We start from the raw sequence: 13,043 nt of genomic DNA on the forward strand, positions 1-13,043 counted from the left end.
CACAGTCAGTGCTGCATAGCACAGTGGTGATGAAAATCCTCTGGAGGAATATGAACTACAAAAGGTCAAAAGATTTTCCCACATCTTTTTTTTTTAATTTAATTCCATGCTGGTTTTATTTTTGTGTATTGCCTCTCAGCATGTAATACCAAATGCCGATAGTAGGATAAAAAGATATCAATTTCCTTTTTGTTTTCTTTGTCCTATTCCATTCGCAGATCTTGCTCTCAACTATTTGGGTCCTTTTGACAGAAGAATAGGAGGGAGAAAACACAAGTTTTTTTCAGTCTTACCTCAATAATGTAAAAACTGGCATTGCAGCCATCAAAGGTTTGGATAAAATGTTTTGGACACACTATAAAGTTATTTATATATATTCTTATATATACTTTTATATATATATTATATATATACATATCACCTGAGTCCATACTGAGTCCATTGCTGTGCCCAGACATGAGCCACGGATGTACCTTACAGGCCACTGTTTGCACATCTTCTGTTATGGGTAATTAACCACGATGGTTTATTAACTAGTCGTTTTCTACATGCAGAGCAACGTGTACAGTAGTTATTATAAATATATTTTAAAGGGAGTGCAGGGCAGGGTTGCCTTTAGTCAGGACAGGAAACAAAACAGTCTCTTTAGATTTGAAAGACTATTTCATTCCATTAATAAATAAATAAATAGAGAGGAAAAATTCTGTCCCTCGCTTCTGCATCTGCAAAGCACTCTAGCAAACTGCAGCAAAGCTGCAAGCTGCAAACACAGGCGTCCAAGGAAAACTGAGCAGCCTGAGGGGGAGGATGGCAGAGTTACTGAAGTGCCTTCCCAGGGTACCTTACATTTAATTTCAAGTATTTCTAGTTATTGAACAAAAGAAGACAAGCATGGCCTGTCCTGGGCTTCCAGAGTTAGGTGCATGACCGGAGGTAAGCGGAGCTGCATCCAGATGGCTCAGGCGGCCGCCCAGGGATGGTGTGTGGGCAACGTGGGGAGCAGCTGGCCAGGGGTCCCGGACCTGCGCCCCCTGCCCAGCCAGCCCCGCTGCCCCGCCGGCCCCTGCTGCTCCGGGCGCTGCCAGTCCCGGTGCCGTGCACGCTGCACCCACCCCGCCGCGCAGGTAATCCCAGGCTCTGCCCCAGCAGGGATTTACAGATTAGACGCGATTACTGCTATCAAACCAAAATATGACTGACTGAGATTTCTTTTCAAGGCTAGCGGTGCTAAGCATGTTCTGCATGTTCTTCAATTTAAGTTTGTGTAATCACTTGACAAGTATGAATTGCTAAATTGTCTCATTAGTATCTTTTGGTGAATTTTATGATCTTTACTATCCTGCTGAAGGAGGAATAACTTGTATTTATCCTATCTCTTTTTTCCAGTTAGGGTGGGAGGAAGGGGATGGTTGCCTTTTGTTTAGTTTTTCTTAAAGATAAAATAGTGTCTGGGTTGTGTAAGAGTCCCAGAAAGACAATGATGTCACTTTAATACTTTATAAAGGGCTTTAGAAGCATTAGAATATTACTTAAGTAACTTTACCAATAATTTAGAAACCACCCACAAATCTAATTTTAAAAGCTACCTAATAAAGTTTATGAGAACCACAGCAAATTAATTATTAATAATAAAAACAACAGAAGAGGAAGAATTACAGGTTAACTGCCACCTAGTCATCTCCTCCGTGTAGGGTATCACAACTCTGATTTTTGTTCTCTTATTAGCTTATATCAGTTTTGTCCCTGTGTGCATTATGATGGCAGAAGACAGATTTCTGCGTATGTATTGGTTCGTCACTTTAAAAAAAACAGCTATAGGACATAACACAATAATAAGCCACTGATTAGTGGGTATTCAGAGTTGCATATTTTTACATAGAAGCACACTGAGAAGATTACAGCCAAACTAAAGCCAAGAGTCCTAATAAGGAAGCACTAAGCCTGTGTGAAAAAAAAAAAAAAAAAAAGATGGAAAGATGCAAATAGAAGCTGTACAGAAAAAACACTTTACATCAGCGCTTTTATGATCAATGCGCAAATTACAAGTAAATGGGGTTTACCTGCATTGGACCCACTCATCCACCTAAGACAGGACCTTAGAAACAGCATCATTTTTTCAAAAATGATTGCACTTCATTCCGTCTGTCTGGCCACCAGCTGGATAAAGATAAGCCAATTAAACACTCTTTGGGTCATGCCTGGCATGTAAAAATAGCCAGGCTTCACTAGTCAGGTCACAAGCACCTGTGGTCCACTCGCCTGTCTCTGGCAAAAGCCAGGAGCACGTGCCCAGCGAGCGGGTACCCCTCCACCACCCTCTCCGCTTCCAGCAGCCTATGGCCACTCCATCAAGTAACAAGTTTAATAAGTGGGTTTGATGGGATTTTCCTCCATGAAATTGTCTAATTCCTTGTGGAACTCGCACTTACTTCTAGCCTCCATACCACCTTGTGGCAATCAGTTCCACAGTACAATTACACAAACACTCTTCTTTCTTTTTTAAAGAAATCGGAGTGATCCTTTCTCAAATTATTTTGCAGGAATATTTCAAAGACCTCCAGAAAGGCTCTCCTGAGGTTAAAGGAAAACAAGACTTTTCAGTTCTGCGACCTGCGATTTCTATGGCAGCAGTTAAGATCATTGCCTGTCACCGTAGCAAAGGGGTCAGATAAAAATTCTAAATGGTGTTGTCTTCCTGCATCCTTAAAGGCCAAGCATCTCATTCCCGTGGACTGCAGAGGCTGATGGTGCTCATATATAACGCTGAGAGAGATGCAGTGAGAACTCTGCTATGGGGAAAGAGCTGGGGTCAGGGTTTAGTCCCTTGAAGCTCCTCCATAAAACAGCTGTACATTTCTCTGCCCTGGTATCATTGTCCTCATTGTCTGTAACTTTTATGTTCCAAATGTTTCACCGCATTTCTCCCTATAATTCATAGCATCACGCACAGCAAGCTTGACATTTCCTAGACACAGTTTATTAGAGCCTCAGGGGCTTTTGTTTCATACCCTGTGTCAGTAGCCTGTAGTCATTGCCATCACACACGATGGTCTAAGCGCAGGTGCCATCTGCTGCAGTGCTGGGAGGCTCCAGGTGACCTGGTTGTTGTTTGGGGTTTGGTTTTTTCCCAATCACATCCAGAGGATACTAAGCACACGGTCTATGTTTGATACAGGCGCTACTCAGGCAATAGGTTTCTGTGTATAACTGTTGATACCAGATTTAAGTCTTTGGAATTAAAATCTGGGTTTCACTCTCAATGTGTAAACTCAGCTGCTTCTTTCCAGGCCTCACACTTCTTTTATGGCAGAATTATACTGCTTTTTTTTTCATCCTTTCTTGAAGTGCCTTACGTTCTCAAAGTCCTGCCAGGCTGTTCGCTATGTGCTTCTTCTCCTCGTTGAGCTGCTTCCCACCCCCTTGCTGCCACATTGCCTGCAGACCTACCACACAAGTTCTCCACTACTTCTGCATTCTCCCTTGTTCTACCTCTGGGCTTTGTAGGGTCACACACGCGCAGGGATATAATCCCCAGCTAACCTGCATGTTCAGATATGACAAGTCGGAGAAATTTGTCCTTTAACTAAAGAAGTACCTTTTCCTCAGAGTGAAAGTGAGGATAGTATTAAATTGCTAAAAAGAACAGTGTTGCGAGCACAGCCCTTCTAATCTGTGCGTGCTCCATTGCTATAATCCCCCAGGAAAGCTATCTTAACGGCAACGTGGCCTGTACAAGAACTCCTTTAAAAGCAGTTAGTTCTCCCGCTTGCAATTAATTCTAGCTTCCACGTTTCCATTTTATTTTGGGCTATTGCTTCTTCAAGTCTTCTGGGTGTTCCCTCTTGGTTTTTAACTATGACCTTTGCTGATAAGCAAGTCGTGCTTCTTCATAGCCTTATTTTGTCAAATGCTGCAGTGTAAAAGTTAAGGGGCTTTTTTTCAGATTCATCAAATAGATAGTTTAGAACAGCTTGATGATTATCTTGAAGAGTTAAATAAAATGTGGATTTCTCTGGTGTTTTAACCTTGTCTTCCATAAGGACAAACACAACAGAGGGAGGAGATCCTTCCATGCCGTATGAAAGAAATATGCATATTTTCAAGGACTGAGATGCTTGGTCTTTGATACTCACACTTATGCTGTTCCTTTTTTCAGAAGGACATTTGAAAATGAAAATGTACAAAAAATGATTGCAGGCTCCTGTATTTGCAAAAAAACCTAATTGTCTGGCTTCCAAAACCTATGGTTGACATCCTTGATTTTTTTTTCCTTTGAATACTGCTGTTATTTCTGGGAAAAAATGGAAGTGTGAGTAACATTTGAATTTTAAAACACTTCCTCTTTTTTATTGAACAAGCAATTTGGTAGGTATGAACTTTGAAAATTCTGTGTCGGCATTTCCAATTACTAGCTATTGAAAATTTGGATTTGATGATGCATGATGAAAGACTGAAGATTGCTACTTCAAGCTACCTTTCTTTTGCTTGCTGTTCTTGGTTCTTTACAAATGCAGCATTCTTTGCCTGCTAGTGATATTTTGAAGTGGAGTACTTCCAAATACCACTTCACATGTTTCAGATTTATTCTTGCTTTATTCAGTATTTTACATAGGTAATCCCTGCTGCTCCCCGGTATCGAAGCCCCTGATCCTGTCACTGACAGCATGTTAGCAGACAGCTCATATTGCTCCGGGGAGACTGCTGAAAGCAGTGCGAGGGAAGACGAGAGATTAGAAAAATCATGTTTTAATGATAGCTACAGTCCACGTTGCTGTTGAAGTCCTCCAGGCACCCAGGTATGCTTTCTCCCCCTTCCCTCCCTCCTCAGCAGCGTTGCCCTGACGGGCTGCAGGCTCTGGTTTATGTAACGTAGTTATAAATAGGCACCGAAAGCCTGTTCCAGACGGCCCAGCTTGCTCTGTCCCTGCCACCTTTTGCAGCAAAGGCTTGTACCTACTTCTGAGAAATATTTCGCAACTCTGACCTTACATGATTAGTGCGTCCCAGCTCTTTATTTGTCCAAAGAATTAAAGAGAGGTCAAAATACTGGATGACTACCTGAACCCGTATGCTGTGACACAGAGCCTGCCCAAAGCCTTCTGCTGCAGGGGCAGCTGTCCCCGGTTTGGGTACACCGTCCTCCCCGGGCACACCCAAGAGGTGCACCACTGCATCCCTCCTGTCACCCAAAAACCAGGTTTCGTGACAAGCCCAACAGTAGCATCCCATTTCTTTGCGGTTTTGAGACCAAATTTGTCTCTCATGGCTATTGATACTGCTTCTGCGACTGAACCAGCCTGAACCCTGGCCCAGAGGACATTTTAGCTCAAGCAGCTGTTCTTACAGCTGCTCCCAAGTGCAACCACAAACACTCTGGCTGGCCCAAGGGAAGGGAAAGCATGGGATGGAATGAGCAGTGGCAGCAGGGGAGCAGGTTTTGGGATGACGTCGGCTTACGCAAGACTTAGATGCTTGTCAAAGTGCTGTCTAAAGACACTGGCAAGTTTTTTGTGCTTAGTGTATAGCTGCTTTAATTTTTTTTCAGGTTATCCAAGTCAAATCATGCTGCGGTTTTGGCCCGTAAGGTAAGATCTGGACCACAGTTTGTATAGAAGTGATAAAAATGAAAAGTCCACTGTTACAAGGCAGCTGCACAAAACGCGCCCAAGTATTAAAATGGGACTGAAGGTTTAGTTAAAACCTTGTGAATTATTAAAATAAATGCTTAGAAACTACTCTCAAAGTCCCGGTGTGTTGCTTATTCAATATTCATCCGGTTTGCACAGCTTTAGCACTGCAGACGCCGACACCAGACGAGAATCGGCATAATCGGTCCTTGTGCCCCTACTAAGGCTTTGCAGACATGATTGTGCATAAAGATGGTAATCAGCTGATAAAACCACGGCGCACTAAAACTGGGCACCAGTAATCTTGCTAGGGTGCTATATTTACTTAGTCTATATCGGTAGCAATCTGTAAGAGGTTTAAAGTGGCTCTCAAAGGCAGAGTTGGTGTTTGAATGTTCATTCTTGGGCAGGAAGAATTTGTATGAATAAATACTGAGAAAGGTTACTTGGTATGTTTGATGCTATGGGTGCTGCCGGCTCAGCAGATGACATAAATGCTATGGAAATTCACCACTGGTACACAAAATTTATGAAGGAGTGCCCATCTGGACAACTCTGTCTGCATGAATTTAAACATGTCCTGGATCTACATGGACTTACTCCAGAAGCTAACAACTACGTTGAACAAGTATTTCACACGTTTGACATGAATAAGGTAAGAATTCATCCTTACCTTCCCGGTTTTCTTACAGCTGTATTCCTTCAGCGCCATGTCTCAGAGGGCTGGCAGTGCTGAATGTTCAGAGGTGATGGAAGTTATTCACAGGTGATTCAACAGAAAACTATGGGCAAATAAAAATGAGTGGCAGGCAAACAATTCCGAATGCTCTGTTCCCGGTACATTTGCCATTTTGAAGACTGCATACAATCATTCTAATACATGTTGAATGGTTTCTTGTCTTTGAAACCCAGATTTTTATTATTATTTACACTGTGTGTGAATATTTGGAAGTTTTATTTATATAAGTGTGCTTGGAAAACTATTTTTAAAGCAGTAAGTGTTCGGCTGGATTCATAGATACTAATGCTTTAAGACACAACATGATTCCTTCTGTTGTTGGATCCATTCCAAGCACCTTCTGTGGTTTAGTTTGGTATCAGTCAATCTCCCCTTTCCAAAGATGCATCTGTCCGGTTTTGATCCATCATCCCAATTTTAATGTCTAACATCCTAGGTCATCCCAAAGGCATCCAGCAGCTGCTAGTTGCGTTGCTGTCTTATGTTCCTCCAACTGGGTGTTTGTACAGGTTCCTTCTAGCCATGAGACCCATCCAAGAAGACTGTGCCTTGTTATTTTCCCCTTAGGACAAAATAACACTTTCTATCAAATGTTACAAAAGAAGCAGAGAGTCATTTGTAATTCCTACAAAAGTGTTTGTCCTTGACTGAAATAAGGTTTAGGCTGAACTGTCAATACTACACAAGCAAAGGCTGCTTCCAGCTAATAGAACAGATGGGCCCATCATGGTATAAAAACTTATTTTAAAAAAGAAAACAAAAACCACCATTAGTGTTCTCTACTCACACCATTGATCTCAATGAATTCAGGGATGTAATGACAAATGTCTTATTACATTACATGAATTACTTCTGTGGCGGGTTAAAACTGGTCCAAATTGTAGCCAGAACTACTCCAGACAGTTTCAATTTCCAGAAATGGCCTTTCTGTTCTTTATTATGAAATGAATTATATTTGTTTCGAAAAATGCTGAGAGTATAAGGTACCTTGTGTGGGTTTACATCCAATTTTTAATCTCCTGTATGGTGCCCAGTAGACTAAGAATTCCCAGAGTTGGTATCTTTTGTTACACCTTTTTCTTGCTATGTGTATTTCCAGCCCCACACCTGCTTCTGCTTGTGCTTTTGGTATCATGTAATTCTTTCTTACCTAATTGTCAGTTAAGATTTCCTATAAACCCAGGCTCATCGCATGCTCTTTTCTCCACACACGCACACACACCCCCAATCAATTAGATGGTTAAATATACTGGAATTAGACCAAGTAGCATCAGCTAATTCAATAGATGTGATAATTACAGATGATGAGCAAACCTCTAGTCCATAAATATGGCACATGGCTGGCAGAAATTGTCAACTTACCGTGTTCTTTTCAATTAATAAATTGATGCACTATGTTCCCTGGTGAAGCCCTACTGGTGCTAATTTTGTTGGGTAACAGGCATGGACAGTGTCTGAGCTCATTTAAGAGCCTTTTCAGGTCAGCTTCAACGTGTACTGCAAAAAGCCCTTGACATTTCAGTGCTCTTGAAAAATATTTGGAAATATTTCCAAAATTTATTTTAGACAAATACTTTCAAAGCAGGTAGTGACTTGAGGACATTGCAGGAAGTTGAGCCTGCAGCTGCTTTTAGTTACTTTTCAAAAAAAAGGGGAACATGAAATAAATACATCCAGAAAATCAGGCTTCTGCCAAGACACTAGCATAGCAGTGCAGGACTGACCATGGGTGTGGGGAAACTGAATGTCACGACATAGCTGAGGGTGTGGAGAGGGAAGAAGAAAGTCCCCTTCAGATCACTTTGTGCCAACAGAAATGCTGAGGAGTACTCACCACTGCTGCTGAGCTTGGACTATATATTTGAAAATATCTCTTGCACTTGGTAAATGGTGCATCCAGTACAGGCAGAGGGTACAAAATAAATTAGATACAAACTTTCAGGGTGCAGTTGTTCTTTACCACCTTACCCCATTCAGCTTTCTCTCCTATTTGTAGTCTTTGTAATACTGTCTGTAATCAAACCCACATTTTCTTCGCTTGTTTATATTGCTTATAGTATTGAGAATGTGCACATAGATGCTGCCCTTTGCTTTTTATATACTTCAACTATTGCAATCCAACGTGTTACAGCTGCGAAGAATACTTTCCTATAGCTAGATTATATAAAGTACTTTTCTGTGAGGGAAAAATAATTTGCACATGTAGCTAGTCACTCTGTATGAAGACAAGCCCTTGGTGAACCTGGAACCTGTCTAAACATGGGAAAAGCTCCAAACCAGAAAGGTGGGGAGTTGTTTAGTTGTTTTTTTTTTTTTTGTTGGTTTTCTTTTTTTTTTTTTTTTTTTTCGTTTTCAGAGGGTGTCTTTTGGTTTTTTACAAGTTACTAATTGCAGGAGCCCCCTCCCGGTACAAATAGCTTAGCAGCCAGGGAGAAGCTTGCTCAAGTTATCTGATGAATATTAAGACATACTCCTTAAACCTGTCAGGTTATTCCCACATCAGAGTTTGACTGTTACTTGATCCTATCCATCAGTCTCTGCCCCCCTTCTCCTGTTTCCATGTGACTTTTTAATCAATCGTCATATTTCAACGAAATTTCAAAAAGCAGGCATTTCATCTCATTGGTTCCTAAAGTTTTCACAGAAATTGGCAGCTGGGTCACAGGGACACACGCCGAGTGGCAGCCCCGCTCATGCAGAATTCAGCTTTTTATTCCTTGTCAGGGCAGCAGCTGGCAGCTGGCAGAACACCCAGGCATGGGTTCCCTCCTGCCCCGTGAGGATGCTGGCTGGAGCTGGGGTACCAGGGGCCAGAGATTCAGGGGACAAAAGACAAAGCCTGTACAAATTTAGGCTTTCTGTTTTGCTGTTCCCAGAAGAGCTTGTTTAATTAATGTTCCATGTTAGAAAGGAAAAGATGTTTCAATGTTTCATCCGTTTGGAAGCCTTCCCCCCATTTTAATGAAATTAAGCAGCGATTTGGCCTTCAGGGCTTCATAAAATCCGCTATAAAACTGCTTATGCTAGGCTTATAACTTCATTATTTAATAATGAGCTCCTGCTAAAGATCTGATACTCATTTCCAGTTCTGCAAGATGTTGTAACAACCCTTCATCAGCTACTGTAATCTGAGGCGCAGATTTTATTGTATGTTTTCTTAATTGAGCTGTTGCAGCAATAGGCCCAGGGACAGTTATGTATGAGGCAGAACTGGAATGGCACATTTAGGGTAGTCGTATATGTGGGGCTGTACAGTCTGTACCCTTCTTCAGCTGGAAAGAATATGAAGAATATGGCAACTACTACCGGATAAAAGGCTGGCAAGTTTTTTTCATAGTCCAATCTATTTGTATCATGCAGTGTCTGGAAAGGCTTAAATGCTTAGAGAAATGGATCAAGTGAACCAGGATGTTTTACCTGAATGTTTTACTTTTTTTAATAAGGGGGGGGGGCGGGGGGGGGGAATATCTATTTTTGATGAAATAGCAACAGCATAATTTTTAATGAAATGACAAGAGTATAAAACAGTATAACTACAAGATTCAGGCACGACACAGAGCATCTAGGTAAGCTGTAGCTCAGTTTTATTTTTCTCTTGCCTCGAAGTCTTGTCGTGAGAGCCTCACTGAAAAGCCTGCGGCAAACCGGACCGGGACCTCTCGAGCCACAGGGCAGGACTTCAGAAGCTTCCCCTCTGGGATTCACACCACGCCTGCTTACTTTAATAGGATGCACATATTTATCTGTTGCAACTTATGTTTCCAGTGAGGCCATTCTATGGGCCCTCAGGCTGGCTCAGGGAGCCAGCTTACTTACAGGAGAAGAAGAAGGAGCTGTTGGCGTAGCAGCTGGCCAAGAGTAATGCTTTGGGGGGCTTTAGGGCTTGGCATCGGCTTCCTCAGCAACGTATCCTCATGCGGTTCTTGATCATTCTGACTGTATCAGCACTTCTCTAACAAGAGCATGACTTAGGCGTAGTACAGTCAAAATGCATTCGTCTTCTGGGTTCTGCTCTCCATACAGAAATCCAGCTCGGGACTCCTTTCCATGCTTAGCAGAGCCAAAGGATCTTATTTCAAGATGAGTCAGCTCTTCACAAGTCAGATGAAACCCACTACACCACCCTCCCTTACACTTCAGTGGAATAACTGGTTTGGTCAGCAGAAACTATTTAACTCTTTCTTAACAGAATAAGCAGATGCTTTTTACTGGTTTCGAAAGAAACTACACATGATACAAGGTTCTGAAGTGCCATAACATTTAGACATGCAAGAAATCATTATCGTTCAGACTGTCCTGCCCTCTGCAGTGCAATTATATTTCAAAGTTGAAAATTGCAAAGTTAGTTGGGGGGGGGAGGGTTGTTTGTTGTTTTTTTTCCCTGAGGTCTATACGTTATTTTTCTTCTGTTAGAGGGTAAGATTTTGTCTACTGTCATGATGGTTAAAATCACTGCCAGGTCTTTGACATGACTGGATGAGGAAAAGAATTTGGGATTTAATCTCTTGCAGCACATGTTTGGCATTTAGGAAGTGAGATTCCAAGCAAACACCACACTTTGGTGTGCTGCGAGTGTCTCCCTCAACCTGAAATTGCTGAAGGTGCCTCTGCCAGCTTCCAGTTTCTGTGATACTGAAAGTGCCGGGCTTTAAATATTCAAATTTCTCCCACTGTATTATCTGAAAACCCATCACTAAGACTGTGTGAACAGCACGTGTGTTAAGTGGATTATGCAAATAATGCAATATGATTACTGCTTAGTGCCTCCCCACGCTCTTACTGTTTCAGAATTATATACATAAGGACATGTTCCTAGTTCTTTTTACCTTAAGATTAGACAAAAAGTATTTATCACATGCTTGGTTTAGATGGGATGTTAAGTCAAATTCAGAGTCTGCACTTTTAATTGGAGAGTCACAAAGAGTCTGCCTTCAGTTAAAAAGTCCCCTTCCTGATTTTCTGATTTATATGCTTTCTTCAAGTTCTGCTGTGTGAATTTCACCAGGTTTTGTATTTAAATAACCTGATGTTTCCTGTGAGAGGAATCATTTATCAGAACATTTTTTTTCAATGCTAACGTTATGATGCTGTCTGGTCTGTTTATGTATCTTCCTTCAGCTGGAAGAATGCACACCAGCGTCACCATATGCGTCATTAGTATCTCGCAGGATTTACGATTCTCCTCGTTTCCCAAGGTGCTGAATGCAAAGCCCTCCAAACAAAGCACAGCAACACCATTTCATAGTTTGGGACGCACACAAAGTCACCTTAGCCAGTGCATTTTTAGTGCGAGGCACTGTAAGTTTAGGAAGAGTCCCAGGGCTGCGAACCTGACCAAGGATCTTGCCCAAAACGAGCACAAATGCCACGTTTTGTTTTCAAGTGAGCCATGGCAGAGGCATGTTGAGCCCTGGGAACACAACAAGGTTGCCCTGGCCAGGGGGAAGGATCCACCACCTATTGACAAGCCTGCTTGCGTTCAAATAGGTCACGAAGCACCATCCCATGGAGTTTCTATTTTCACCTAATCCAGATCCACATGGATCTTTAAGAGGTTTACAACAGTTTCATAGCTCCCAGTTTGTGGTTCACTTCTTGCTGGAGGTGAGCCAGGGAACGCGGGAGCACCAGAGAGCAAGGGTGGACGGTGCAATGGGAGCAGGGGAATCAGCTGATGATTTTGCTGCAACAGAAAACAGCCAGTGGTACAGGAAATTTATGGACCACTGTCCCTCCGGGCAACTTAGTCTCTACGAGTTTAAGACGATACTGGGTTTACATGGTATGAACCCTCAGGCAAACACGTATATTGAGCGGGTGTTTCACACCTTTGATAAGAATCAGGTAAGAAATTTTCTTCTATTTTCATCCTGAAATGTATCTGTTAGCATGGACAGTAGAGGACTTTGGCCTAGTGATATCACATAAGAAGCAGTAGGTAACTGGGAACTGTTTTTTTCCCCTCATTAATTTCCAGCAGCTTTACCTAAACTGAGAAAAACAGATTTACTGAGTCACTTACAATGTCATTTAGGTTGTTTAAGAGAAGGGCTCTTCAAAACCTACTAAACACGTTTGATTCTTTGTAGGTGGGCCTGGATAAGAGCCTTAAACCCCTTATATTCCTGCCTTTCACTACTGGAAGATTGTGTGAATATTTTTATCCTCGCTCTCTTTTTTAGAAATTAGTTTCCCCACCATTTCCAAAGCAAAGTCTGTTCAAATCTATTGAGCTGCATTTTTTTTATAGTTACAATGAATCTATTTTTTTTCTTTATTTTATTAATACAATTTTTATTCTTGTTTGGAAAGTTTGTAAAAGAGTAATATAGCTGTTTCACTTCCCTACCCACCTCTTAAAGAAAGCAACTTTTAAAGCTGAGCAGTAAAAGGAAGGTAGACTTGATTTATTGTAGAGATCAGAAATCTGAAGACTGTTGCTTCCAAAAGACAAATGGAAAGAATCAAGAAATGCAGCAGAAAAAGTACAGTCAAAACCCAGGAAGAGCCAGGAATAAGGTAAATTAGATATCAGCTTTCCAGAAGAGGGAAGAAGTAAGTGAAATATAAAAATGAAAAGTAAAAAAAAATCCACCCAAATTTCAGCACAAGTATAAAGGGTTGGAAAAAAAATGTTCAAAGAGTGGAAGGAGGAAATAGCGTTTCATCCCTTCTTG

General features: G+C 41.6%; 1 protein-coding gene across 2 annotated transcripts in view; it reads left to right on the forward strand.

The window, feature by feature from the left end:
• The first annotated feature begins 5,944 nt into the window (after positions 1-5,944).
• Positions 5,945-13,043, forward strand: part of GUCA1C (guanylate cyclase activator 1C) — a 34,938-nt gene continuing 27,839 nt past the window's right edge. Inside the window, exon 1 of one of the 2 annotated variants that reach the window (XM_056329928.1) lies at positions 5,945-6,282. In XM_056329928.1, the coding sequence (XP_056185903.1) occupies positions 6,079-6,282 (204 nt within the window). In that variant the 5' untranslated portion in view covers positions 5,945-6,078. Of the gene's footprint in view, positions 6,283-11,942; positions 12,211-13,043 lie in introns of those variants that run through there. The other variant, XM_056329929.1, reaches the window with a different exon arrangement.

This window comes from Falco biarmicus, chromosome 2 (genome assembly GCF_023638135.1).
Source record: "Falco biarmicus isolate bFalBia1 chromosome 2, bFalBia1.pri, whole genome shotgun sequence".
NCBI lineage: Eukaryota > Metazoa > Chordata > Aves > Falconiformes > Falconidae > Falco > Falco biarmicus.